A 27997-nucleotide genomic window follows, 5' to 3' on the forward strand; every position below is an offset into this window, starting at 1 on the left:
GGCTGTGCCCACCACCCATCAGCCTCCCTCCAGCCCCGCATTGACCCCGCTGCGTTCCGGGGATGCCGCTCCCGGCCCCGAGCGGCTGCAGAGCTCTGCGTGTAACGCTGTTCTTCCTTGTGCGCTCGCTGCCTTCCGAACGCGAAAGCCGAGCAGCAGCAGCAGCAGCGCTCAGAGCGTCGCGTTTGGGAAACCTCCAGCGAAACAGGGGCTGCTTTGTACGCCGGGTGAGCAGAAATAGGACGGGGAGCGCTCCGGGACGGCTCCGCACAAGGCCGATTCTAAAAGAACTCGCTATTAATAACTCCTCGCGTTATCTGCTTGTCCCTTTCTCACGCTTCAGATCCCCCACTTCCATTTCACTTCGACGACCGACGGCACCGCGGCCTGGAGATGAACGGGCACCGCGTGCCGGCAATTAACGGCATGGGGGGGGGGGGGGGAAGCTGCCAGGATGGGCGCAGGGCGAGGGATGCCAAATGTGGGTCATTGCCGAACGGCTCCGAGTGCCTCTGCTATGGGGCTCTGAGATTGCCAGGGGTGGATTGTCCAAAGAATGTAATTAGGAACGAGCAGACCTTCCCCAGCTGTAATATGCCAAGTAATTAAGTGATTAGTATTGATTGCTGGAATGCTTAATGAGCAGTTATAACCAAATGATTAATTAATCCAATCAAACGAGGGATAGCAACGCTGCAGGTGTGGCTGTATCTCATGAGTGGGGGCAGTGGGACGTCCGCATGGTCCCCACCCCTGTCCATGTCCCAGGCACATGGGTGAGGGTTCCAGGCTCCAGTGCTCCTTCCTGTGCCCCCCACAAAGCTTTAGGCCATTCACCCACACCGTGCACAGCGCCCACAGCTGATTGGGCTCACTGGCTAATGACTGGGGCTAATTGGCATGGGTTTTATGGATCCAGGGGTTAACGAGGGCCTGTGCAGCTCCGGGAGCTCTTCCAGTGCAGACGGCTGGAGAGGCCCCGGTGTCCTTTACATATCAGATCAATCGAGATAGTTATAATCTAGTCCTTGATAAAGCCAAGAGCAGGTTTGCTGCCCTGCCAGCTCAAGGGGAAAAAAAGCAAGCAATAGGGAGAGGTCAGAGTGAACTATTGATTGGGCAGCAGTGGTGCTGCCCTCAGGGACGGCTCCTGCAGGGAACTGTGGGGCTGTTTGCCTCTGTATCTCACTAAATGCCTTTCCATTGATCTTCTGTGACAGGCGATGACTACGAGAGATTTTTTTTATCCAGAGTCATTAAGAGGTGTTAATCAATAAGAGAGGAAATGCAGGGAGGCACACTGTTATCTTCACGCAGACACATTCCCTGTGTGGATTTATTGTGGGTTTTGTTGGACTGGTTTTAGCCAGGGCTGCCAGGATGGGAGCTCAGCAGTGATGGACTTCAGCTCTTGGAGGCAATGGGAGCTGCTGCAGTGCTGCTCTGCCGAGCTGTGTGAGGAGTTGGGGGCACCTGACCCCATGGACCCCATCATCCTGGGGCTGTGGTGGAGCTGTGTGTGCTGTGTGCGCTTTGGGGAATGGCTCAGAGCTGGGTGAGAGCATCCATGGGCTCAGCCCAAAGGCCCTCAGCCAACAGCGACCGCACAAAGCGATGCTGCAGAGAAAGGGGAAAGCTGTACTGGAGGAGAGGATGGGGATCCCAACAGGGAGCAGCTTCCCTCTCCATCTGCATCTCCCCTCGCTCTCCCAGCCCCAGCAGCACGCTGCTCCAGCTCTCCTGGGCCAATGCACAGCAGTAATTACCGTGGCTCTTTGGGGGAATGGGATCTTCCCCTGTGCTGTAATTACAGCTGCGCATCCCCAGCAAAGGGCTCAAAGGGAGAGGGAGCAGAGGGAGCACAGAGCTGCCGCAGGGGTGCAGGCACACGGAGGAGTGCTGGCTGGGAGCAGCTGCTGTGGCTGCAGCCCTGCTCTCACAGAGGGATGGCCTGCTCCCATTTTGCTCGGCACCTTGCCTGCTGCACGTGGTGCAGTGCTTTGCAGAACACCAGGTGCAGGGAGAATTCCAGCCTCTGAAATGCAGCAGACAGATCTCAGAGCGCTGCGTTTTTGCTGCCTGCTGCTCCCTGCGCAGTCTGCCAGCAGCAGAACAGCAGTGCTGGGGGTCAGGTGGGCTGCAAACCTTGGCAGTAAGGCAGGAAACAGTGGTGCATTGGCTCTGCTATCCCCAATCTCCAGCCATGTGAGCTCAGTGGGGCTACTGGTGGGGTGTTCATCTCATGCACAGTTTTAGTTGTTTTAGGACCAACCAGGCTGGAATGGCATCAGGTGCTGCAGGTGGGACAGGCAGGCAGAGGTGGCAGCTCTGGGGAGCAAATGGCCACCAGCAGCACCTTGCTGCTCCCCTCGGCCTGGCCTTGGCCCTGCTATGCTCTCAGACCCACAGAACACAAGAGATGTTTGCTGCAGGTATGAAATATGCTGAGTGCTCGTGTCCCCTGACCGAAGGGGCCATAAAACCACATCTGGCTGCAGTTAGCATCCGAGCAGATAGAGAAGTTACTTTCCCAATCATTATCTGTCGCTGGGTAAAGGTTGCACAAGCAGAGCTTTCCTTCCCTGCTTATCTAATATCCTTTTGCAATATTTTCTTCTTTCTGACCGCTCATTTCTAAAGACAAACTCTCTCCTCGTTACGCTTTCTTTTCTGAGAGAGCACAGCAGGCTGTGCATCCCCAACCCCCACCTCATCCCCAGCCCCATCCCTATTCCCAACCCCAGCGCAGCTGAGCAGTTCTGAGGGCTCCAAGGTTTTGTGCAGCCCTGTTGCTATGTAGTCCTGCAGACTACTGCAGTGCAGCCACACCGAGTCAACATCCCAGTTCCTCCTCAGCTGTTTATTCTGCTGCCATGAGCTCACTGACGTGGTACAGCCTAGGAACACAGCATGGTGGGACCACGGGCAGCAGAAGCCTGTGCAGCACCCACGTGCCCTCATCCCCCTGCACGCATGGGAGATGCTCTGTGGCACTGTGTGGCTCACACACACCCCAGTGACAGCTCACCAGGGACTTTCTCTCCCTGTTAAAAAAAGAAAAAAAAGAGAGAAAATCACAAGGATAGCACAGATGTGCTGCAGGCAGCCCGTGCTCTGCTGGATGGGAGTCGCTCCTCCCCAGCATGGGCCTGAGGGATGAACCCAACGCTGCGATGCTGATACAATGAGGGCTCTTTGTGGTACGAGCAGGAATCATGAGACCAGCTCTGAGATGTCATTGCCTGGCAGCTGTGGGAGTTCTGGCCCCGCTCTGCCACAGAGAGAAAGGGATTGTCTGTGGGTCAGATGCTACAGCTGCTGAGCTGCCCCCAGGGCTATCAGTGGTTGATATCGGTTGCCCATCTCTGACATTGGGTCAAGAGAGAACCAAAGGAACAGGAGTTATGTGGGAAGGAGCGATGGCTTTTCCTCCACTTCCCCAGGAGCTGTAAGGTTGGCTGTGCTGATGATGCTGGGGCTGCAAACCCCATGCGCTGCTGAGGCTGTGGCTCACCCTGATGGAGTCACAAACAGCCCCGGGATGGGGATTTTAATGCAGTGTTGTGAAACCTGCTGAAGGCGGTTGGGGTGGTTTGTGGTGAATCCAGCAGACTGCCTTCCATCTCAGCTCAGTGCCCACGAAGCTCTCAGGCCTCATCCTGAGCTCACATCAGTGCAGGTGAAGGAACTTCCCCCTGCCCTGCCCATTGGTGCCTATGGAGAACCAGTGACCCACCCTGGCCTCTCCACAAAAGCTGTCACATGGAGACCCAAAGTCCCAATATGGAAAGCATAAAGAAACCTAAAGACCCCCACGTTGTGCCAAGAGGGACCTCAGGATCCTCCTGTGGCACCATGAAGAAACCCAAAGATCCTACAAAGAGCGACCAAAGACCACCCACAGCAGCATGAGAAAACTCACAGACCCCACATCACACCAGAAGGGACCCAAAGATCCCACACCAATGCCATGGGATGCATTGGAGGCGTGGGAGGACCCCATACCAATGTGGGATACAAAAACCCTACATCACACAGTGAGGGGACACAAAAACGCCCCACACAGCACCACGAGGGACCCCAAAGACCCCGCATCATGCCAGGACAGCCCTCCCCATAGCACCACGAAGAAACCCAATCTCACTCAAGGAGGGACCCTTTGACCCTGATGAGCACCGCGTGGGCACCCCAAAGCTCCCCAACCACGCCACAAAGGATACAAAAACCCGGCGTCGCACCAAGAGGAGGGACCCAAAACCGCCCCACAACACCACAACTGCACCCCAACCCCCACCCACGGCTCCCCCACCCGCTCCAGGCCCCGTCACAGAGCTCCGAGCCCTGAACCCCCCCCCCTCCTCGCTCTCTCCCCGCCCCACGGAGGGCGGTGCGGCCGAAGTCGTGGCGGAGGGGGCTGAGCTGAGCCGGGCGCACCGCCCACATAAGGCGGGGGGAGCGCACGCCGTTCCGAGCGGCCGTGGGGGGAGATAAGGTGGTTGCAGGGTTGGGCTCGGAGGGTCCCGGGGACGCGGCATGGAGCTGGGTTGGCTGCTATGGGGTGCGGCGGTGCTGCTGCTGCTGCACCTCCTGATGGAGCTCAGCCCGGCTGTGAACTTCGCGTTGCGCATCGGTTTTTACTACGTGTTGTGCATCGTCTGCTCCGGGCTCACCGCTCCCGTCTGCCTCCTCGTCAACGGCGGCCGCACCGTCAAGAACATGAGGTGGGTGGGTAGGTGGGGGCGAAGTGGGGGGCAGTGGGGTCCTTGCAGGGGGTGGCACGGAGCTGCGGTTCCCCTGTAAGGTGGAGGGGGTCTGGGGGATGCTATGGGAGGCTGTGTGTGCTGCTTCAAGTGGGAACTGTTTCAGGTTGGGAGGTGAGCTGGAAGACTACAAAGTCCTTAGCCTAGGCTGGGATCTCCTTCCTCCCCACCATCAATCAGAGATGGAACCTCAGTGGGGCTGTAGAATGCTGGGGCCTGAAGGCGACGCAGCAGCCATGGCTGTGCCCAGAGAGCTGCCGGGTGGCACGTCGTGTCCTTTCAGAGGGATGTGGGGCAGCCCCAGCTGTGCTGGTAGGCCTGGGTCCCATCTTCCGGGCCAGACCCATGTGTGTGGGGCACTGAGGGCAGGGTTAGCACTGCTGTGGGTGGCACAGGGGAATTTGGCTTGGTGTTGGCTTCCGGGCCCTGCTGTCAGCTTTCCTTCTCTGCTCTGTCTTCCCTACTCCAAGCTGTGTTTGTAGAGAGGCTCCTCTTGGGGGGGAGTGGAGCCCTCAGCCTCCATGCATCAGCGTGGATGAGAGGTGGGGCAGATCCACACTTTGGCAGCTGTGGGGTTGTGGTGAGCTGAGCTCAGAGCAGGGGCTGGGGAGGAGCGTTGGGTGCCGGTAGGAAGTGCCCTGTGCTGTGCGTTGGGTGCTGCTGCGAGCTGCTCTGCCCTGCAGTCCATGCTGAGCTCCTAGGGCAGGATCTCCTCCCAGAAGTTGACACCCAGCCTTGTAACCGGGGCAGCGTACGATGCTGGCTCTGTTTTCGTCCCTAAAACTTCTGAAATCTGTCAACTTAGAACGGAACTTCTTCAGGAAGAAGAGCTCCTTGTGCAGAGCAATCCTCCTGTTGAAGCTCAGAGCTGAGCTGTAGCCAGAACCACCCTTTTCCTGTAACCCAAGCCCATCATTTCCACTCGCTGGCTCCAGCTGCTGGTGCAGCTCCCAAATTCTGGGAGGTCTGTGGATCCTTATTGCTACAGCTTCCCCGTGGAGCTGGTTGTCCTGGTGCTGATGTTGGGGGGCAGGCTGTGTCAGTGCAGGAGCAGGATGCCCTGTCCTTGCTGTGCTGGGCCGTGGGAGAGATGCCCTCCTCTGATAGATAGATGTGTTTATCTAGTGGTGAAACCTCTTGTGAGAGCTTCTAGTGCGATAAGCAGCCTGCGTGAATTCTTCACGATCAGAGTCCTAAAAAAGCCTCCGCAGAGCTGCTCGAGGGCACGTTGCCTCTCATTTATCCCCTTGCTCCGTGTGTCTGGCGGGTAGGACATCAGATTTACGGCTGTGGCTGCACCACGCCAGGATCATCTTCCCCACAGGGAGCTGCTGGGGGGGGCAGGAGCTGCCCAGCCCCGTGGTGACGTGGCTGCTCAGGGCTGCCCGTCGCCCAGTTCCTCCTTGCTGCTCCCAGCTCTGCCCCTTCGCCTCTTTGAGCAGCTCAGGCCACATCTTATGCAAGGAAACGCTGGCTCTTCACTGGCAGGAGGAAGTTGGGTGGTTTGTTCTTGAGTAATGAGTAACCAGCCTCTCCCAGCCGCTTCCGAACAGCGTGACTGCTGGAGCAGCGACCTTGTTTTTGGTTGGCAGGCAGGAGGGAGGAGAAGTGGGATGCAGGTCAGTCTGGTGGTGCAGCCTCTGCCGGCCTCCCCCCCACCTCCCCGGTCAGTGTCACCCCAGCTCTCCTCACCTGCCCTGCCCTGGCTGTGCTGCCCTCATCCCGTGCGGGGCTCTGGGTGCGGTCTGACCTTTGCAGCAGGTTTGCATGCCAGGGATTGACGGCAGCTGTGTCATGAAGTGGTGTAACTGGCGGCCACTGCCCTGCCCTGAACTCTGGTGTTAGAGCCAGAAAGCCCCGAGGGTCTGTGCATGGGGTGCAGAGATGGATGTTGCATTGGTGCAGGCTTGTGGCTGAAGGGATGGGGATCACCTGGGGAAACAGCTGCTGCCAAGGCAGAACGAGGTGCCAGCAGCTTGCTCACCTGCTGCCCTGGGTGACTGATGCTTCCCAGGTGGGTGGTGGTGGGGAACCCTCCAGCAGGACCCTGTGGTGAGTGCGGTGGGGTCCCAAATGAATGGGACTTAATATTGACCCTCAGAGCCATCCCTGCAGGGAGGAAAGCTCTCTGCTGTCAGGGAGGAGGTGCAGAGCATCCTTTGGAAGAGGAGGAGGGCAGGGCAGCTTGCAGGTGTGCTTCAGGGCAGGCAGGGCTGAGCTGTTGGCTGTTCCTGGGGGCTTTGCTCACGTGCAGGCTCCTCCGCCTCCCGTCCTGACAAATGGCTGCTCCCCTGCCCAAAATAGCCCTTGTGTGCTGCCAGCTTTTGGCTGCGTCCTTTGATCCACTTGGAGGGTCCCCAGCTCCCACCTGTCCCAGCGCTGTGAGCTCGCAGGGGTTTGGCCACAGCATGGGGCTGGCTGTGCCCAGCAAGTGTATGGCAGGGCTGAGCTGAGCTGCTGGGGAAGAAAGCTGGGAGCTTTGGAGGATGGACCCTAAGGTCCCCGGCGGAGCTGAGCTGGCAGGAGGAAGCTCTTGGTTTGAAGATTGCAGATTTTTCTCAGGTAATGCCACCCCGTGTTGGTAGCACTGCAAAGAAGTGCTGCAGTGAGCAGGATTAGCACAGCATTCCTGGGGCAAAGGGTGCAAGTTAATAACGAGTGCTGGGGTGTGCCAGTTCCTGGAAAAGCTGTTTGAACAGCTTGTGGGGCTGTGCTGAGTGCAGCAGGAAAGCACCGGTACCATCCAGCCAGGTTTACAACCCTGACATGGGAAAAAAGGAGTGGTGAATGAATGGGGCTGGCAGCAGGAAGAGAGATCCCTGAGCAGGCTGCGTAATCAGCCTCTCTCCCTCCTGCACTGGATGGAGGGCTTCCAGTTTGCCCTCTGTTTGCAGAGTCCTTGCACCTGTGCTAGGCTGGGCTTGGCTCCTCTGAAGTGTCTGTAGTGAGTCTGGTTGTGAGGGGATGCTGTCAGCCTGAGGGAAGCAGAGAGCTGTGGCTCTACCTTACACTCTGCTTCTCCCAGGATGCCACTGACATTTGTGCTCTCTTGGTGTGATTTGCAGTGCTTCAGCTGTGTGCTGAGCACCCTCAAATACATGGGACTGGCCATGCAGGACAGGCACATGGGTGAATGACAGACAGATGGGGCTGGAGGCTGTCACAGAGCTGTTCTTGTCTCCTTGCCCCCACTGCATCCCTGCCCTGCTGCTGTCTGACCACTCTTCTTCTCCTCCTCCGTAGGATCATCAAAACCGTGGTCAAGTCCTTCAAATATTTCTTCGGCCTGAGGTTTGAGGTGAAAGGACTGGAGAACTTTGAGATGGAGGGCCCCGCCATCATTGTGTCCAACCACCAGAGCATCCTCGACATGATGGGTGAGGAGCAGCCCAAGGGGGGAAGCGCTTTTCTTGGTCACCCTGTGGGAGGCCCTGCTGGCATCCCGGCACTGCTCTGTGCTCCTGATGCCACTGGTTTGGTGCTGGTTACAGGAAGGGCCTCCCCCCTCCCTCTGTCCCATCCAAGTGCAGGCGCTTGGGGAGGGGGTGGCTGCTGGGTCTCACCCTCTGCCGTCACGTTAGGGCTGATGGAGGTCCTGCCCGACGGCTGTGTCCAGGTGGGCAAGAAGGAGCTGATGTACGCCGGCACGGTGGGACTCATCACCTACCTCGGGGGTGTCATCTTCATCAACAGGAAGAAAACCAGCAGTGCCAAGATGGTGATGGCGGAGGTGGCCAAGACCATGATAGCTGAGAACGTGAGTGGCGTTGTGGCATTGCCTGGGGAGGTGACGTGGCAGTGCTGGTGGGAGGGAATGCTGCAAGAAGGTTGCTGGAGCAGAGCCTTATCTCCTGCAGGTGAAGGTGTGGGTGTACCCTGAGGGCACGAGGAACTGCACGGGAGATTTGATGCCATTCAAGAAAGGAGCATTTCATCTTGCTGTCCAGGCACAGGTAACAGTGCTTTGCTTCCCAAAGGCTCCTCCCAAACATGAGGACCCAAAAGCTTTTGCAGTGGCGTTGCAGGCTGGCCATGCTGTGGTGTGGTTGGTTTGTTCCCAGGTGAGGCTCATAGCTCACAGCTGTGCTCCTCAGCTCAACCACCCTTAGGTGTCCTGAGTTCTGCCTAGCAAGAATAGAATGCCTATTTTTCCCCTCCAACAGAGAGCCCAGCACCACACCAAGAGCTTGCCTTGGGGATCCCACAGCTGGCAATTAATTTCTTAATCCCCCATGTAGCAACAGCAGAGTGCTGATTTGTGTTTATTGATGTTAGTGCTTTAGAGCATCACCCGGGCTTCCTCTTGGTGAAAGTAGCAGCCTCTTCCCAGGCTGCCACAGGGGCTGCTCTGTGCTGTGTTAGATGCCTTCTCTGCTCAATATGGCAGAGTCCATGGGAGAGGAGCAAACAGCTCCTGAGCTCTGGAAAACTGGAGCTGTTGGTGCTCCTGAAGGAGCAGCAGAATCCAACTGTGGCCAAGGGGGATTGCTGCCAGCTGGGACACCTGCTCTGTTCTCTGGTGCCAAAGGAAGGCGCACGCTGTGCCTCAGCCTCCAGTGCATGCTGTGCCTCCGTTCTTGGGACCAGAATCATTGGAGACCCGAGGGGAAATGTTCCCCTTTCACAGAGCATTGCAGCAGGGATCCTGGAGGAGGGAGCGGGTGCCAACCTCCTTCTGGGCTTGGCAGGGCCTGAAGGGGAGGACAGTGGAAATGTTGCCCACCTCTGCTCCCACTGCTGCCGCTCCCCATGAGTCACCAACTGCAAATCATGTCTGTGTTACCAGCGCCGAAATAACGTGACTCTGGGCCTGCCCTCCTGGCTCTGTCTCTGCCTGCCTGAGCCTTCCTGGGAGCACTGTTTGCAGTTGGTGACACCCCTCTCGGAAGCTGAAGGCATGGAGGCTGCCCTGCCCCAGCTATGTGCTCGTGCAGCACAGAAAGGCCTGTCAAAACAGGCAGCCTCGGTGTGTGCAGGTCAGGAACAGCTCAGCCTGGCCCTGGAGGAGCCGAGCTGAGCTCTGCAAGCAGTGCTGACCTGAGGCTGAAGTGTCAGCTGTCCCCAGTGCCTCGGATGTCCCAGTGCTCCCCAGTGGATCCTGACTTCCCACTGCAATTACTCCTCTTCCTCCCCAAGGTCCCTGTGATCCCCGTGGTGTATTCCTCCTTCACCACTTTCTACAACCCGAAGAAGAATCTGTTTACATCAGGTATGAAAGAGCCTTCATAGCTTCTCAGAGATGGAGTGATACCGTGTCTGCGTGGGGATGTGAGAGGGAGGCCGAGCTGAGCAGATGCGTGGAGGCAGTTCAAAGCACTTGGCACCAGAGCTGGGCTGGATTAACTCAGGGGAGGATGTAATTAAACATCCAAGGGGTGCTTTCATTAAGAACTAGGTGCCACCTCTCCCTCACATAGCTGGCACAGCCCAGGTGGTTTGGAGAGGGATTGTGTTTAGGGGAAGAAGCAAGCATGGTCTGAATTCCGGTCTTTCACAGCAGGGACCCCTCTGCAAGTTGTGTTAAAACTCTTAAATCTGTCAGTGTAAGTGCTGGGCAGCAGGTTGGCTTTCAGCCAGTGTGAATCAGTAATGTTGGGAGCAAGCCTTCCCTCTGCTGCTGGCTGGAGGTAGGAGGGCTGGGCAGGAGCAGATGGATGGAGCACCTGGTGCTGAGCTCTGTGTGCTCACCTCAGCCCTGCAGAGCTCAGGATGGGAGCAGCCTCTAATGTCCCCAGGTCAGGGCATGGGAAATGCTTTGCTCCTTGGAGCAGCTATTTGGGGCAGGGTGTAATTCTCAGGGAATCTCTTCCCCTGAGGGCAGCACAACCTCTGCTGGCAGGGGCAGATGACTGCAGGGATGGGTACCTGGGGGGCTGCAATGAGCCTGTCCATGGCAGGTGTTCTGTAAGGGCAGAGAGCAGCGCTCCTGCGATGGGAACTTTCTCACAGGCTCCTCTTGTGCTTCCAGGCAAAATCAAGGTCGAGGTTCTCCCGCCAATAGAAACCAAAGGGCTGACATCAGACGACGTCTCTGACCTCACTGACAGATGCCACAACATCATGAGGGAGACCCTCTTCAGGCTGTCGGGCCGCCCAGGCGAGGGGAAGGATTCCTCCTAGCTGCTGCTCCAGCGGCGTCACCGTGTGGCGGTGGCCGAAGGGACCCATCTGCTGCCAGACACCAAAGGAACATCTCTTCCTCTGCAGTGACTTGGAACTCTGGGGATGCTGTGGACTGGCACACGAGGCGTATCGAGCCAGCAGCGAGGCTCCCTGTTGAGTGGATTTCTCTTAAGGGTTCTTTATCTTGCAATGAAACGTCTCCTCTTTCTGTATTTCTCAGGCACCAAATGTATGCTACCAAAGGGCTCAATGATCAGAGAGGTGAGTTCTCCAGCTCAGGCAGCTGCTGTGGGGCAGTGAGGAGGGCCTGGTAGGAGCCTGGGCTGTGCCCTGTGTGAATGTCCCCGTGCTCCTGCTGGCTGTTAGGTGCTGCCCCAGATGGAAAGCCAGCAGGCAGCAGTGTGTCCCTGCACAACCTTGGTGCTGAGAATTGGGAGAAAATCCAGACTCTGGCTGTCCAGCAGCACAGCCCTGTGTTCAGTGCTGTGCCCTGCAACGTGCTTCTGCCAGCATCCCCAGGTGGAGCAGAGCACCGAGGCTTTTTCCTGAGAGATGCCCTTGGATCTCAGCAGCATCTGTTGCTGGGGCTCTGTGTTGCCCAGGCGTTCTGGAGCCAAGCCTTCCCCCTTTGAGGAAAGCTCCTAGGGCCAATAACTGAGCTAAAAAAGGGGAATGCATGGGGCCAGTCAGCCGTGAGCCTTTCCTAAAGCCCAGCTTCTCATTAGAACAAGTGCTCTCCCTCACTGAGGGGTACAGCAGTGCAGAGGGAAGCTGTGGTGTCACCGAGGCAGTGCACGCTGCCTGGGTGGGTTTGGCTGTGCTGTTTGTTCGACCTCCTCAAGCAATTATCCTGGCGCCTGGGGTGCTTGGTGCAGATGCAGAGGGCTCTGCCATGCTTGTCTTGTCATGGTCAGCACTGGCCGAAAGATGGTGCCTGTCCCATGTCTCTGTGCTGATCTCAGTGAAGCTGCTGCTCCGCAGGAGTTGCAAAACTTGTGGGGAGCCTACAGGGTGCATGAGCTGAGTCTGTAATGGGGAGAGTTTCAGTTTTCCCCCTAGAGAAAATAGGCTCCATCCCTTTTAGAGGAGTTTGGATAAAGGGCTTTCCCAGCTCTGGGATGGTAGATGGGGCAGTGCTCCTGGATCCCTTGCTGTTGCTCTCTGCGAAGTGCAGGGCTGGCTCAGGTCTGTGATTCCGGGGCTCAGGGAGGCATGAGCACTCTTGCTAATGCAGCAGGGAGCACCGTGAGATGAGCAGAGTCAGCTTCTGGAGCCTGCCTGTGGCTGCGTTGCTCTAAGTGGATTTGCAGGGCATTTTTTAGGGTAAATCCTCACCTGGGCAAGGCACAGCCAGCAGTCTCCAAGGCAGACAGTCCTTAGGCTGAGTTGCTGTGGAGCTGGGGCTTTATCCTAGGGTCTTTATGGTACAGTCTCAGGGGTCAGACCTGCCAAGGGAACGGGTCGGGGTGGGAGGATGGAAACCCAACCAGCACTTTGTAAGAACAGCAGAAAAATGGCTGTTACGGAGGTGAAACCCAGGAGGATCAAAGGAGTGCTCAATGGAGCAACTCATGCAGCACCTAGGAGAAAGAAGCAATGCCTCTGTGTGCATTTGTCTACTGTTCAGTTTTAATTGGGTTAAGAAAATGTATTTTGCTTAAAGAGGGGGGAAAAAAAAAAGTATGTCTTTGATTATTTAAACGAAGGAGACTCTTGATTTTGTGTGGGAGCTGAGGGAGGAGGGCTGCTGTGGGAGGAAGAGCCCATAGCAAAGTGGGGCCACGGAGGGAGCTCCATCCTTCCTGTAATGAGCCTGCGGCCTCTGTGCACAGTAGGAGACTTTATTTTAGTGTAACTCTTTATTTTAGTATAACTCTGCAGCATGGCTGTACCCACAGGGCTCCTCCTTGCAACTGTGGTTGTAGCCAAGTGTTGTACCGCATTGCTCGCGTCTGCTCTGCTACACCTGCAACCTTGGCTTGAACAAACAGAGCTAGGGAGGTTGGTGTGGACTGCCAAAGCAGCAACGGTTGGGTGGGGGAAAACAGCCACCTTAACAGTTGGTGCTGTGCCAGTGTAAACAAGTGGGCTTTGTCTGGACTCCATCTGCAGAGCAGGTGTGCAGGGGACTTGGCCTCACCCTGTTGGCACGGCTGAGTGATGCAGGTTTGTCCCTGTCTGCTCTGTGCTGGTGATGGGAGTGTCACAGGGAAAGGTTTTGCATTAAAACAATAAAACCAGGCTCTATGCCTTCAGGCCTGTGTAAAAGCATGATGATTAACTGCCCTACAGGGCTAAGGAAGAGGCAAACAAAACCAAGCACCACATGAATTCGTGTAGAGCCAATCTCTGGCACAGCCAGACGGGCGCTGCTAATGGCATGAGGTAAGGCATTTATTTTCTGCCTCTCCAGCAGGAGTGGGGTGAGATGCTCAGGGTTAAAAGACCAGTTTGGAAGTAACTTCATGACTTTTGGTGAGTTGGAAGAGAAAATACTGGGAATCTGATGGGAAACCAGCCTTGTCATTCTACCCTGCGTCTTCCTGGAGATGATGCGTCTTCGGCCCCAGGCTGGGGCTGGAGAGAGAGACAAGTACAGATACAGTCTGCCTGTTCTGATTCTTTGGGTGCTCAGCTAGAGTTCATTCTTGCAGGAACCTGGAAAGATTTTAAAATAATAATAATAATTAAAAAAAAAAAAGTAAATAATCCAGCACTGTTGTTAGCCAGGGTTTGGTGTGGTGGTGGCACCTCCAACCAACACAGCAATGGGCACAGAAGAGCAGGTTCTCTGTGCTGGCTGTAACCAACTCCCCTGTCTTCTCACATGCTAAATAATCTTGCTGTCTCTTCTCCTTAGAAAGATGAGGTTGACCTCGGCACCTATAAAAGTCATCTACCTCTACTGTTTTTCCTTTGCCAAACAGCCCCCTGCTGATTCCATCCTGCTGGCTCTGAGCCTGGTAAGCCTATGCATAGCACCTCAAGGCAGGGAAGGCACTGAAAAGAATGCCAGCTGGGTCTGGGCTGTCCTGACCACAGCTGCAGCTGATGCTCTGCACTCACTGCAGTACAACAGAACAGTCTTGTATCCTCCAGGGACTTCCAAGAACATGGGAGGGACAAAGGCAAGTTTTGCCTGCTGGAACAGGCTTGGCAGAAGCTAAATACAGGACTTTGGAGTCATCCCTTGGAACAAATCCACGTTACCTTGTGATGCTGCTCCCATTCCTCAGTGCTGTCACTAATAATAAGCATGGGGCAATGCTAGGAAGCCTGGCCCACTGAGACACTTACAGGTTTTTGTAATTACCCCTTTCTGAGTTTTTCTTTAAGCGTCAATTTGCAGCTTCAAGCAAGCTCTTTGAAGTTTTTAATACCTAAGCCATTAGCACAAGCAGTGAACTGGGACTGGGTATGCCCTGAAACCTCCCTGTCCCTTCCTCTTAACAGGCAACATAATCCCTGTGCCTTTAGCACGAGGCTGCTGCCACTCAGTGCCTACTATTTAAGGCACCTCTGTGGTGCACTGCGTGACAAAGTGCTGCTCTATAGACTTCAAGAAGAAACATGCCTAAAACTTCCCAGGCTCATAAATCTGCCAACTTGGGCACGCTCCCTAAACTTTGCTGATTGACTTTTTGCACTGTTAAGTTTTTAAGACTTGGGGCTTTTCATCCTGGACTAAGTTACAGTGCTACAGAGAGGGGGGAGAGCTGGTGAGAGTGCTGTGAGATGTGCCCCACTGCTCAAGGCAGCCTCCCTTTGCTTCTGCTCAACAGCCCTGTTTCCATGTGCCTCTCTTACTCTGGCTGCTATGAGCGCAATCAGATGGTGCAGCCAAACAGACAGCTTTGGAATGAAGCTAATGGGTTGTTTGCCATTTTTTTTGCCAATTCATCTTTTATTAATTACAGGCTGCTGAGTTTGAGGGAAGATCAAGATTAATAGTGATATATGTGTTACTGATCTTGCTGGCTTGCATCTGCTCTCCACAGCCAAGATCCGTGGCACAAACAGCCCCGAGCAAAGCTGTGGCACTGAGGTCTGAGGCTGTGTCAGTGGTGTTTGAATGTGTGGGGGGAAAATGGGGACAGTGCAATGCTTCACCCCTCCTCTTTGCAGGCACTTACACGTCTCCAGCCGCTCCTCCAGGAAGGAGATCTGCTCGCTCAAGGAGTCAATTCTGTCCAGCTGCTGGAGGGAGTGGGACAGTCGGCTGATGGGGTCTGTGCCAACGTCCTCTGGTGCAGATGGCATGAGGTTGTGGAAGGGAGCCAGCACCAACTGGAGTTTCTGCAGGGAGAAGAGGAGCCACGAGCAGTCAGGAGGCGCCTCAGCGCAATGTTTGGTTGCGTTCGAAGGGCTGCTGGGCTGGAAGAGCTGCTGGGAGGCTCTGCTTGCAGTGTGGAGCCCAGCTGGGATCCTTGCCTGCTCCCTGCTTGCCTGAGGTCAGCGTGGTGTTAAAAATAGAGCAGGGGTGGAGGGAAAGCCTGGCTGTGCGCAGCCCGGGCTTGGAGCTGGCTGCACGTGGCCACAGGCAGGGCAGGAAGGGGCAGATGGGGACATCAAACACACACCTGCTCCAGTGCTTCCACTCTGTTTTTCAGGTCTTTCATTTCTTCCTTCATTTCACTGGAGGGATCTGAAAAAAAAGGACCAAATGGGTTGGTTAGTGAAAGTCCATTGCCTGAGGTGAAGTGGGATGTGCTGGGCTCAGGATAAGCAGTGCTGCTTGGTGCTCCCCTCCATGGGAATCTCAGGGTTCAGGAACTGGATGCAATGCCCACTGCAAGCACAGCAGTACCTAGAATAAAGTGAGGGAGTTTCTCAGGCTGTGGGGTGATGCTTAAAGGACAAAATATCCTTTCATGCCTTTGCTGCCAAAAGATGAGTTAGCTCCCATGTCCTCCCTGTCCCAAGGCGAGCTCCGCTGTAGAGTTGTGACAAAAGCAGGTGGTGTTTGGGACAGGCAGATGGCTCTCCCAGGTGTTGCCACGTGATGCCAGCGCTGACCACAGCGCATTATTACTCACGGTACGAGTTTGAAGTGTCACAGCGCGTACCAAAAGTAATAATGGGCCGTCACCAGCAGCTCCTGATGCTCCTTGTGGATCTGGATGGATCTGCCCTATAGGAAGGATGACGATGATGAGGGAGAGCACAGCCGCAGCCCTGACCACCGCACACCACAGCCAGGCTTTGTCACCCCCTGCAGGGCCTGGGCTTGTGCACAAGGCAGGTTTTGTTCCATCTTCTAGCTCTTGCCAGTCCTTCTTTAGCCATCCTGTGCTGCTGTGTTAATCCCAGGTTTCACCAAAGCCCCCAGGCAGCTGCTACTATGCTGCAGCAATGGGCAGTTACCTGCTTGGCTGAAGGTTCCTGGCTCGGGGCCTGGCACCACGGGCTGGCATGCCTTGTTATCAGCAGCGAGGCTAAAGCCATCCCAGCAGGCACAATGGAAGCTCCCAGCTGTATTGACGCAGAGCTGGCTGCACCCATGGCTCCGGCTGGCACATTCATCTGCATCTGAAAGCACAGGGGTGGCTCCATGAGGACAGGGCTGGGAGTAAAATGCTCAGGGGCAGAGAGGTGCAGATGGAGCAGAGATGCTGCTCCCCCTGCCGAAGCCACACTGACATCCTCAGGGTGGGGATGTGATGGGCCAAGGCCCAGATCACTCTCCCCAAACTTGGCTGGCAGCTGTGTGGGTGCCCCTCAGACAGGGTAGGAGCACACTAAGAAGATGCTGGTGTAAATATAGGATACCCATATTACTTATTTATCCAGAGGAAAAATCTGGCCTCCTTCCTACATCCCTCTCACCCTCCTAAAGGTAAAAAGCCAAAGATAAACTTAGAAATGCCCATACTTTGGCCAGAGAAGGCATCATCCTTGAGCACAGGGGTGCAGGCAGCTCCATATCACTGCTCTCAGTGTCTGGCTCTCATCCTGGATTTATGGTCAGGGTTTTGGTTCCAGCCAGCCGTGGTGAGGAGCTATCAGCCTTTCAAGTGTGTATAAAACCCAGTAACCTCTCCTCACACGGGGGAGTTATTAAAGCTGTTCCCACAAAGCAAAATGAGCAGAGCTGCTTCCCACGCCTGGGCAAATCTGTTCTAGGCAGTGGGAAAATCCTTTCCCCAGCACTGGAGCTGGAGCTATCAGAGATGTGCTCAGCCCAGCCCTGCACTGCCCAGCACGGGTCAGTGCCACACACTCCTCCTCTGCCTTACAGAAGGGCGGACAGCCAGGAGAAGTGTTGGAAGTGGTTTGCACCATGCTGGTGTGCTCTGCTGGATATCCCCGTGCTCCAGTGAGGCATCAGGCTGCTCTCGCACAGGAGAGGAGCCCTTCCCCTCCACCCCCGGATCTTTTTGCTTTACAGATTTAGGTTCTGCAGCAAATGAGCGTCTTCGTTTACAGCAAGAGTTTACAAAGGCTGGGAGATGGGTCACTGTAAATACACAGCCTTGGGACAGCCCCACGTGTGTGAGGGCTGCTCTGCTGAAGGCCCTTTGCTGACTGCAGTCACAGCAGAGCACAGCCCCAGCTTGTGCTGACCTAACATGGTCCCCTGGGCCAGGAGGGGAGCAGGGTGCAGCAGTACCTGTCTGGCAGGAAGGCCCCATCCAGCCGGGCGGGCAGGCACATCTTCCAGGGAAGGTGCAGCGGCCGCCATTCTGGCATGGCAACTGGCACAGAGCTGTGAGGGCAAACAAGCACAGCATCACTTGGTGGGACTGGACATCTCCTCCCCTATCTCCATACGTGTGTGCAAACACAGGACAGCACAGCCTTGTGGCAGCTCTGGGCATGGGCTGCTCCATGCTGGTGGGGCTGGGCTGTGCTGGGAGTGTGGTGGGAGCAGCAGGAGTGGGACAAACAGGTCTTGGTTTGGAAAGAGGCTGAGGGGCCTGCACAGGTCAGGGGAAGGATGCTTTGGCGTTGGGGTTGGACTCGATGATCACTGGAGGTCCCTTCCAACCCCTACAATTCTGTGATTCTGTGATTCTGTGAAGGAGGGCCACGCTGCACCCTGACAGCTCAGGAGAGTGGTGTTGCTCTATGTCTCTTCTGGAGACAGATTAGCTGCTGATGTGCCAATGTGTTCTGCATTTGCTTTATGTTGCACATCACAATGTCCTCCTGAAAGCATTTCTCTTCCATTACTGCTGACTTATGTGGAAAGAACTTGCTAACTTTCTTCATCCTCTGGTAACTCTAAAGTTAATAAGCGATCCCACGGGAAAAAGGCCTGAGGCAGCCAAGAAAGCCTAGAAATTAATCAGAAATTGAGCCACGTTTGGTTGTGCTATTGGATGCTGAAAACGTAGATGGAAGAATCAGACTGGTGTCGGTCAACAAGAGAGCTGGCTGCTGGGACGTGACCCACCCAGGATCAAGGGGCTGGGGGACAGCAAAGTGAACAGGGCTCTGGGGTGGCCCGGTGGCTTTGTTACCTGTGTTGCAGCTGATCTCGTAGCTGCTGGTTCTGCTCCATCCAGGACAGCACGAGGCCACAGGCTGAGGTACCTGTTTGTACACCTGCCGGTAGGCAACCTTATAGATGGTCCTGCAATACAGAGATGAGGCTGAGTGTCAGGGGGCAGCCCCAAGCCCCCAGCCCAGCTCTCACACTGCTGTGGACGCTGCTTCCCCCACCTGTAGGTGCTGCACAGGCGGTGGCCCTGGCAGGTGGTGAGGTAGGGCAGGTACACGGGCTGCACGTGGGACTCGGTGTGGGCAGCTGTGCGGCTCCGCGGCTCCGCAGCGCAGGTCCTGCGGCTGAGCAAAGGAGAGCAGGTCAGGCAATGGTTGGCAAACGACTCGCTGCTTCCCCCATCGTCCTGAAAGGGCCGTGCTGATTTACACCAGCTGGGGACGTGGCCTGACAACTCCTAATTGCACACGGCTATTTAAGAGGCAGTGGCTCATTGCCCAAGTGACCCAGGAGGTGACTTCATGCTGTTAGGGGCAGCGACACAAAGCTGCAGCTCTATGGGCTGCACGGCCCCTTCCTCCCCAGAGCCTGCACAAAGGCACTGACCCCCCTCACACCCTGCAAACTTTCTCCATCCTGAACAGTTGGGGTCCAGATTTAAGGGAAATGTATTCAAAGTAGTTCTCCTTCCATTCTCTGTCTCGCTTCAACCTAAAATCAATCACTGTTGAAACGTGTCTTTTCCTTTCTGAGCTTTCTGTGCCCCTGAACCTGATGTGCCTTTGACCAACAAATTAATGATTCCACAGAAAGAATCAGGCTGATGGTAAAAAGATAGAAGACAGAGGAAAGTCACCTTCCGTTCCTCCTAAGATAAGTGAGACCCAGTCGAAAACATTCCCAAGGCCAACAGCCAAACCAGTATCAGTTAAAGATTCTTTCTCTTCAACATTCCCCAGCAGATCTGTCCCACCAAGGAACTTGCATGCTCGTCTCAGCCTCCCAGCTCAATTATGAGCTAGAATTAAAAGGCTGGGAATTAGCATGGACATCAGCTGGCTTCCATTAACTCCAGAAAAGTCCTTTCAGCTTCACTGGTTAACGTTACGGAAGATGCAGTTTTTAAATGGAAATTGTTTGCTTTGCAAATGTTATAATAAAGCTATAGCTGAAGTTGCGTGCGTGCGAGAGAGGAATTCAGCCTGTGGGTTTAGTCACGACCAGAATGTGAAAGGTTTAATTCTAGAGGAGAGAATTTCAATGTAAAAACAAACTTTGGAGAAAATGAGCTGGATGTGGGGGGCGGGGGCTGAGCTCAAGCTCCTTTCAGCGGGGGAAGAAACTGGGGCATTGAGCACCAAACCTCCTTTGGCCATGGAGATGCTCGGGCTGTGCTGGGATGTAGGGACAGCGTCAGACCCAATTCCTAGGACGAAAGCAGACCCCAGCCAAGAAGTGACTCTGCAGAGCCTCCTCCCAGCTCCTCACCCAGCCAGGTGCCCCTGGTGCCTTGCAGAGGGGCCCAGCATGCGCTCATGAGGACAGATGTGGGAGATGCAGACTAAAAGGAGGCTTACCCCACCCGGGTGAAACTGTCTGTGCTGGTGGCACTGAGGATGATGGCGAGTCCCGAAAGAAGGCAGCTGATTCGGCGCATGTCCTGTCTCGTCCTGCAGCACTCTGGGCTGTGTGGCACACACCAGGGTCACTCCTCAGGGGGAAGCATGGGCTCCTACTGCATGGCTTGCTGCTCAGCGGCGAACTCTGGAACAGAGAGAATGGCAGTGTGAGCACATGGTGCCCATCCCCAGCTGGTGGCATCCGAGGGATGTATGGTGACGTGAGACTGATGGCCAGGTTTGTGCTAAGGAAATAGAAATGTCCCTGTGAGACATCCCCACGGTGCTGGGTGGGCTGGCCGTGCTGTGCTGTGCCTTATTGCAAGCTCTGCCAGGATGTAAGACAAAGAAGAATGAGGTTCTCTGCTTTCCAGTGACACACAGGGGGGTACAGGACCCAGCGGGTCACAGCACAGGGAACAGGGGACATGTGGGACAGGGCCGTCGCTGAGGCAGGCTCCTGCTGGCACACACCAGGGGGCTGCACAGAAAGAACCTGCATCATTCCGAAACATGCAGCCAATTCCAGGCAGCAAGGCCAAAACAATGGCCTGTAATTTCTTAATCCATACAACATTGTAAAGCTGCATTTTCCCACCATATAACATACTGAAATCTGATCTTCTTCTCTTTAAAATACAAGTTCTTGCCAGGGAAAAGTTGCTTTAAGGGCCATATGTACCATCTGTATACAGAGTGAGTACTGAGTTGGAAAGAAAGAGGCTTTGATTTTCTAGCAATGGGACAAATACGAAGCAGGGCTGAAGAAGGTCAATAACAATGCCTAATTTAAAAACATGTCCAATTTAAACAAAACAGTTGGCCTCCGGATGGCAGCAGTTAAAGGAGGAAGGAATAAAGAATCCCACCTTAAGCACATGACAATTAAAGAAGGAGTCAGACTATCTGATTAATCTTTGGAAAAGAAGTTGCTTTACTGGGACGCAACACGACAGGAAACAATCTTCTGAAACTGCAGATAAAGAGAGCTACCTAAAAGGTTCTAAAATCCTCTGGTGACGTGGGGTGAGACTGGACCAGAAAGCTGCAAACTCCTCTGGGACAAATCCTAACTCTGAGCTGTTGGGAATATTCATCCGTAGACCTGTAAGTCTCCAAATCCCTCTCCAAACCAGGCAGCAGCATCTCTTTGTTCAGGTGAAGGAGGCACAGAAGCCCCTCCTGCAAACGGCATCACCAGTGAGGCAAAGGCTCTGTGTTCTGAGCTGGGCACCGTCGCAGCCAGGATGCAGGCACACAGCCCAGCCTGCCTGTGCCTTTCCAGAGCTACACACAGACACATATTTTCCTTCCAGCCACAGATCCCCTGGCCAGCGGTGCTACTGCAGAGGTCTGTAAGTCAAACTCTGCCAACCATCGCAGTCCTCCCACAGAATTCCTGCGGCCGCCATGGGAACTTTCCCCGTGGGGAAAGCAAGGAACACAGGGCACAAGCTCCAAACGCAGGCACTGCTTCTTTCTTTTCGAAATAGAGCAGCGTTGTCCTACCTCAAGTAGTCAGAATGTCCCTCTGGGTTCGTAAAATTATGGTTGCTTAATACCGGATAAAGTTTCAAAAGTGGAAAATATGATAGTAAATGCTTGTGTTTTTTATGATTTTGTGAAAATCAGCCCCTCCAAAACTGCAGGAGATCCTCCAACCTGTTGTCACTGCTATTCTAATATTCCTTTTTTAAAGCACGTGAAGCTACAAAGAAGCACCTGAGCTTTTGCTGGTTATGGGCTCAGCCACGTGCTCCTGGAGGGAGGCTGTGGGGCCGCTCCTGCCAGCCGGAACCTCTTCCATTCTGCCTCTGTGCTTTCTAACTTGCAACAGCAACCAACAGGAAAATACAACCCATAAGGGAGTTGACACGGGCTGTACTTCGTCCAACTCTGCCCAAAAAAGCCAGGCTAAAACTCCAGGTGATGCTAGCAGCATGAGATAGGGTCTGTCTCCAAAGTGATGCAAGAGAACCATGCCCTTCAGGAGGAAGCAATAACTCCAAGGATAACACAAGCTGCACTTCTTGGAAGAGCACAGCCTGCCTCTGCAGGTGGAACCTCTGCTCCCAGTGGTGCCCTCAGCTGCCAGACCCTTCTGGAGGGCACCACCATCAGGGGATGGATTTTCCCTTACAAACATTTCCAGCTGTTCTCTGCACAAGCTGACACCTGGGCACCATGGAGCATGGGGACATGGGCACGACGGCAGCAGAGATGCAGGCACGATGGGAGCAGGGTGCAGGGACAGGAGCGTGCGGGGCAGCGGGATCCACGGAGCTGGATGCAGTGAAGCAGCACAAGAGAGACTCTGGCTCCGTGCACAGCAGAAGAGGCTGCACGGTGCAGACACCGGCCGCGCAGGGATGCCACCCCCAGCCCACAACAGGCCCAAACCCCGCACGTACATCTTCCCCGGGGGCACTACGAGCCCTGCCCGCACCCCCGGGACCCTCCTCCGGCCGGCCTCTGCCCGGAGCCCCGCAGCCCCTCCGGTCCCGCTCCGCCGCCGCCTCCAGCCCGGCGCGGTGCCGTCCCCGCTCCCCCCGCCGCCCGCTTCGCCCCGCGGAGGATGCGGCTGAGGCTGACGCGGTCCCCCCACGCCGCTCCGACCCCTCTCCCCACCCCGGGCAGCGGCCGCAGCCGCCGGGACTCACCGCTGGCGGTGGCGGAGCCTCGGAGTCGCCGCCGCGCCGCGGCCCCCCGCGCGCTTCCTCCCCCCCGGGCCGAGCCGGTCCCTCCGCCCCGACCCAATGAGCTCCCGGCGGGGAGGAAAGCGGTGCCTCCCGGCCTGGGGGAAGCGCCGGGACCCGGGGAGCCTCCGCCTGCCTCCGCCCCGCCGCCCGCCACCTGCCCCCGCCGAGCCGCTCCGGCACAGGCAGAGCCCCCCGCCGCAGCCTGGCCCCGTTACGCGCTGCCGCGGTGCCCCTGTGCTGTCGCCGCTTCTGTGCCGGCTTCCAGGCTCACCTGCAGAGCGCCCGGGCGGCCCCGCACCGCGCTACGAGATCCCCGACCCCGTTGCAGAGCGGCTCTCCTGGGTGGGCAGGGGATTAACGGGGAGGCAGGGAGATCCCTGCGAAGCCCCCAGCCCTTCCCAGGCTACCGTGAAATTTCCCGTCACCGGTGCAGTTGACCAGGGCAAATTTATCTCTCTGTGCTAATAAGGACTGTGTCTGGTTCTGCATCTCCTTCCCCTGGACACCCAACACACCACATCGCTCCATGGGGTCCCACCGTGCCCCGGTGATCTCCCTGAGCTCATTCCGACAGCAAACTCCTGCAGGAGAGTGCAGTGAGTTGCCGGGACAGGGATCAGCCCTGCGAGCCCTTGGGACGCTTGAAGGCTCCCTTGGATGCCCTGGAACCGATGAGGCAGATCGGTCCCCCGGCTGCCCGCAGGCTTTTGCTATTAAGCACTCATTTATTTATCAAATAAAAAAAATCTGCAGTTCGGTTAGTGCCAAACTGCCACTTGTTTTGTCTACATTTTTCCCTGGGAAATTAGAGCACAGAGGCTTATTGTTTTTCAAATGACTTAGGCGCCTGCCCGTGCTCAGAACCAGCCTTAAAGATAGCAGGGGTCTGATGTGTAACTGAATGGCAGGATACACCCTCCTGGGAATATTTGTTCCCATTAAGTTTTGCAAGTTTTTGTTTGTTTGTTTGTTTTTTGTTTTTTTTGAGATCATGTAGGCATTTAAAGGAAACATTTACCAGTTAAACAATAATAGCTGCGAAAGAGCAACTGAGCTCGCTGGCTTCCCCGTGGAATCGGAGCTGCCACCAGTTGTGCTGCGCCCTGCAGCAAAGCCGCTGCATGCGAGGTGTGCTGGGGGACCCACAGATGGGCCTGTGTGGCAGTTTTGCTCATGTTCTACCCAGGGGAGAGAGTGGAACAGCTGGGAATCAGCTCAGGGATGTGCTGGTGGAGATGGAGCTCCACTGTCAGGCAGGACGATGGGATCCGGAGGCAGGAGCACTGCCTGCAGTGAGGGGAGGGCTGGCTGCTGGTGGAAGCGCAGCGCCGTGTTACACAGCATCGTACATTGCACAAGCAGGAAACAGAACAGTTTGCTCACTCAGCCAACCTCTGGGGAACGATTGCAGCTCACGTAATCTCCGAAGCGCGAAGCACAGGCAGCTTTTCCCAAGAGCCTCAGAGGGACAGTAATTATCTCACTGTGCAGAAAGCGTTACTGTTGTTTTCTGGTTTATGGGGGGAGATGAATGGTGCCTGATAACTCAACTTGCTCAATAGTTGCAAAACGTGCTCAGAGGGAGATGGAAAGCTTCTGTCTGGCTCTATGGAAAGCACAGGGTCTAAAAGCACAGCCAATGCACTCACCTTGTCCGCAGCGCTCCGTCACCCGGCCCGAGCGTGGCTCCTCTCCTTAAGGAGCATCTTGGTTCCTCACTGTCGGAACAGAAAAGCCCCTGGTTACACTCCCTCTGTCCTGCAGGCAGGTATCAGTGATCCAGCCCGTAAGGGACCTGCTGTGGGGTCCCAGATACTTCACAAAGCTCGGTGAGAAGTGGGGTGCCCCATTCCTGCTGACACCCCCCAGTTATATCAGAGTTCCCTTCCTCTCACTTGGGATCCCAGCTGCTGTACCCCAGCACTGTGTTCAACCACCTGCAGCATTTCCATGTGCTCATATAAAGATCCCTCAGTGTGGGACTACTAAACACAGCGCTTTCACTGTCTCCGTTATCACCCTCTCAACCATTCCACAACAATTCCTGAAGTGCATTATTTTAAAATTCTGCAATTGTTTGAGTTACAAAATGTTTGCTTTTCAGCTCCATTTACTTGGCCACATCTTTGCACAAGCCAGAGCCCATGTTATCTGCTTAAGAACTGCAGATAGCCCATTAAAAGAGCCCTTAATCGTCCACTCCTAGGGAGGGTTCAGTGCCTTGGATGCCAATATTCATCATGCTGGGAGGAAATCCCGCAGGACATAGCCTGGCAAAGTTCCCTTGAAGGCAGTGATGTTGCACCAGCTCTGAGCAGGGGAAGGTCAGAAATTGGCTCAGCTAACATCGGTGTGATGAGCTGCTCACCGTGGCAGTAAGGCGTTTTGGTTTGCAGCTGCACGTCTGCCTGAATCTGAAGTCTTCCTTGGACAGGCAGTTTCCCTGCTTCCTCCAAAGCCTTCTCCCTTGCACTTTAGAAGCATACTCCCACGACATCTAATATTAATACTTGTCTCCAGGCCAAGGCAGAAATGTTTCTGGCCAACCTCCCTCTTAGATTTAACAGTGTTCAATCTCCTCGTTTCCCACTGGTTCTACCATCAGTGCGAGCTACAGGGTGCCTCACCCAGAGCAGGTCTCTAGCCACACACCAGGTGAGCCAGAAGGTAGAATTGCCACCCAGTCCCAGATCCGACCCTCCTGCAGTGTGCTCACATTCAGGGGCCAGAAGTGCTGAAGTGACAGCTGGAGATGGATGGATGGAAGGGGAGAAAGGCAGGAGAGTGACACACATACAGATGCAAAACCTTTCAGCTACCACAAGGCACGGCTGACCCTGTACCTGCTGTGCACAGTGGTCTCTCGCTGGCCTCCATGGGGATCTGGCTCAGAGCTGGGGCTTCTTGCTGAAGGAATTGGAACTTTTGGTGATTCCGAAAAGAAGGGGAATCGGCTTTTTCTGTCTTAGGACAAATTATTTTGCTCAGGCTTTTCATAAAGCTGTTTGTAAATGTTACACTGAAATTTAGGCTCCGGAGCAGCCCCTGTTCTGCAGAGTTCTGTAAGGAAAAAGACCTCCCACTATTCTATTATGTTCCATATTGTTCTCTATTGCGTCAGCTGCAGATCAGTTATCTCAGTGGAAATCTAGTGGAGTCCATTGATGTCAGTGGGATCAAAGCAGGTCAAATCAAGAAAAGTGCTTGGCCCATAGCACTGAGTCTCTCGTCACCAGTTGCTGAGTGCAGTGAGTATTATGACCCAGATCAGATTCCCACAAAGTGATTTTTGTTTTGCCTCAATAAGGGCTTAACAAACGTTGTGTGTTAGAACCTGAGTCCACCAGAGACATACAGCAACCTAAATGTGGCCATGCAAAAACAAATGCGTAAACAGGACAACATCCTGCAGCCACATTTACTTTCCGTTAGAGCACTGATGAGTTCTCATCTGCATTTCAAGGCAGCAGTAATGGCTGCTGCATAAAAACTGGGAAATGATCCATCGCACTTAGGAATAAACTGAATTTTGCTGCTTTCTGTGAAAATTCCCTGGCAAAAGCTGGCGTTAGTCAGTGGGGAATGGCCCCAGCTCTCCCCTCTGCATTTTTCCAGTGAATCACTCCCTGAGGAGCGCACAGAAAGTGTGGTGGGAATGGCTGCAAGTAGCACGCATGGCTCAGTTGGTTCCTTTGATCACAGCCATGCCAGTGAGCGTGGCATTACACAGCTTTTTTTTGCTGTAATTATCCTTCTATATCAAGAGAAAAACTACAGCTCCAGAAATGGGCCAAGCGGAGCTCCTTCTTGCCATCACCTCCTGAGTGATGGGCAGACCTATAACATTTACGTTGGGAGAGGGGACAGAGAACTAAATAACAGGTTTTATTACCTTCCTCTGTTTGCAAAGGCCCTTTCCTTGTCTTTCTCTGCCTGCCCTGAAAGCTTAAGTTAAATCTTTTTTCTGCATGCAGTTCTGCTGCTGGTGTGACTGTGAGTCAGATTCGTTTACACTAATTTGTTGCAGTTTGTAAATCTGTCTCCCTGGAGCCAGACCCATCTGCAGCATCAGAGTCTGGGAAATGGCTCAAATAAGCCTGCATCCCAGACTCAATTTCTCTTCTTTACCTCTAGGGAAAAGTAGTGCAGACTGATAGCTCAGAAGCATAGAGAGAAACTGACTCAGTGATGGGAGGAATCACAAGGATCACAAGGGATAACATTCAGGGCCTGGCAGGGCAGAGGTGTGTGCCCACCTGTAGCCCCACTGTTACCCAGAGTCGAGGCAGGTTTGTGAGGGAGGCTCAGGGCCTCCGAGCTTCTGCCTTGCACTGCTCCCCAGGCAATGCCAGAGCTTCACATTAATTTTACTCCCTGCAAAATCTTATTATTTCTTCTGCGAATGTTAGATCCTGTGAAAAGGCATGCTTGGCTGTGCCTGTCAAGAGCTATTCAATGGCACGATGCTGCTTCATGTGAATGGGTGCCCAGCTGCTCCTACCCGCATCCAGCCTTTATCCCCCAACACCTCAGGTGAGGAACTGAACCTCCTGCCTGCACTGCGTAATGCCGCAGATGAGGATGGCAGGACCCTCGGGTAACTCAAACAGCACACATAACACCCATGGTTACAAATTCCAGAGGCTTTGCTGAGCTGCTGGCACGCTCCAGGCTCACAGCATCAGCCCTGGCAGAGCCCCGCGTAACATGCCCTGTAATGTGTTACAGCGGAGGTGCTCAGAGACACGCAGGTGGAAACAGAGAAGGAGTTATGGAAAGAAAGGTGGAAATCACACGCACAAGTGTTGCAGCCTCCCTCCACAAGCACAGAGATAAAACGAACCCTCCATCCCGTGGGTTGGATATAGCATATATATGCTTTTATACATATATATATATATAATATCCATCCATACATAGCAGTGCTACAGGTCAGGCTGGCGAACCAGCACTGGGGACATCTCTCAGCTGGCAAGTGCCACCCACAGCCCCACAGCCCTTCCGACCCTCTCCATCCTACCCGTCGCTGTTGCTGTGACAGCCACAGCTCACCCCATACCTGCAGTGCCCTGCTGTCCCTCGCCGTGCTGGGACCAGCCCCGCTGCCACATTGCCTCGTGGCCACCGGCTGCCATCCCCCCATGGCTGCCCTGGGCCCAGAGCCGGGCACCCTCCTGTCACCCCCCGCATGGCCGCCCGCCGGCCGCGCACAGGCAGGAGGTGGCTGCTGAGGTGGAAGGGCGGCTTTTTATGCTTTTCTTCCTGTATAAATCAGGCCGGGGATGGACAATCCCAGACAGGACTTCCTGTGTGTGTTGTGTGCTGATAACGGGGCGTTGTGAGGAGAACAAA

The 27997-nt window shown here is 55.0% G+C and overlaps 2 protein-coding genes across 3 annotated transcripts; one reads left to right on the forward strand and one right to left on the reverse strand.

The window, feature by feature from the left end:
* Positions 1-4478: 4478 nt before the first annotated feature.
* On the forward strand, positions 4479-13138 carry AGPAT2 (1-acylglycerol-3-phosphate O-acyltransferase 2). Its single transcript, XM_042830595.1, has 6 exons — positions 4479-4721; positions 8004-8137; positions 8342-8517; positions 8618-8713; positions 9897-9969; positions 10729-13138. The coding sequence occupies exons 1-6, from the start codon at positions 4534-4536 to the stop codon at positions 10878-10880; spliced, it is 819 nt and encodes a 272-aa protein (XP_042686529.1). The 5' UTR covers positions 4479-4533; the 3' UTR covers positions 10881-13138.
* A 224-nt stretch (positions 13139-13362) lies between these two features.
* EGFL7 (EGF like domain multiple 7) lies at positions 13363-27787 on the reverse strand. 2 transcript variants are annotated; one of them, XM_042830594.1, is made up of 10 exons: positions 27705-27787; positions 24295-24363; positions 19905-20091; positions 18549-18671; positions 18347-18459; positions 17494-17589; positions 16248-16412; positions 15464-15528; positions 15017-15179; positions 13363-13541 (listed from the first exon to the last, which is right to left on the reverse strand). In XM_042830594.1, exons 3-10 carry the CDS (start codon positions 19982-19984, stop codon positions 13519-13521), a joined length of 828 nt encoding a protein of 275 aa, XP_042686528.1. In that variant the 5' UTR covers positions 19985-20091; positions 24295-24363; positions 27705-27787; the 3' UTR covers positions 13363-13518. The 2 variants fall into 2 exon arrangements, with proteins under 2 accessions (XP_042686528.1, XP_042686527.1); XM_042830593.1 differs by lacking the exon at positions 13363-13541 and having other exon boundaries at positions 14775-15179.
* Between the last annotated feature and the right edge of the window lie 210 nt (positions 27788-27997).

The sequence above is a fragment of the Centrocercus urophasianus genome, unplaced genomic scaffold (assembly GCF_019232065.1).
Source record: "Centrocercus urophasianus isolate 14NV4802_14NV808 unplaced genomic scaffold, USGS_Curo_1.0 seq_34, whole genome shotgun sequence".
Classification (NCBI taxonomy): domain Eukaryota; kingdom Metazoa; phylum Chordata; class Aves; order Galliformes; family Phasianidae; genus Centrocercus; species Centrocercus urophasianus.

What these genes read in the sequence shown, in the direction of transcription:
- AGPAT2 (XM_042830595.1), top strand. Translation starts at nt 4,534, where the DNA reads ATGGAGCTGGGTTGGCTGCTATGGGGTGCGGCGGTGCTGCTGCTGCTG. An exon ending in GAGCATCCTCGACATGATGG is followed by an intron (nt 8,138 to 8,341) that starts GTGAGGAGCAGC and finishes CCGTCACGTTAG; the next exon opens with GGCTGATGGAGGTCCTGCCC. An exon ending in AGACCATGATAGCTGAGAAC is followed by an intron (nt 8,518 to 8,617) that starts GTGAGTGGCGTT and finishes TATCTCCTGCAG; the next exon opens with GTGAAGGTGTGGGTGTACCC.
- EGFL7 (XM_042830593.1), bottom strand. Translation starts at nt 19,984, where the DNA reads ATGCGCCGAATCAGCTGCCTTCTTTCGGGACTCGCCATCATCCTCAGT. An exon ending in CGAGATCAGCTGCAACACAG is followed by an intron (nt 17,590 to 18,346) that starts GTAACAAAGCCA and finishes TTGCCCTCACAG; the next exon opens with CTCTGTGCCAGTTGCCATGC. An exon ending in GGGGCCTTCCTGCCAGACAG is followed by an intron (nt 16,413 to 17,493) that starts GTACTGCTGCAC and finishes CTGTGCTTTCAG; the next exon opens with ATGCAGATGAATGTGCCAGC.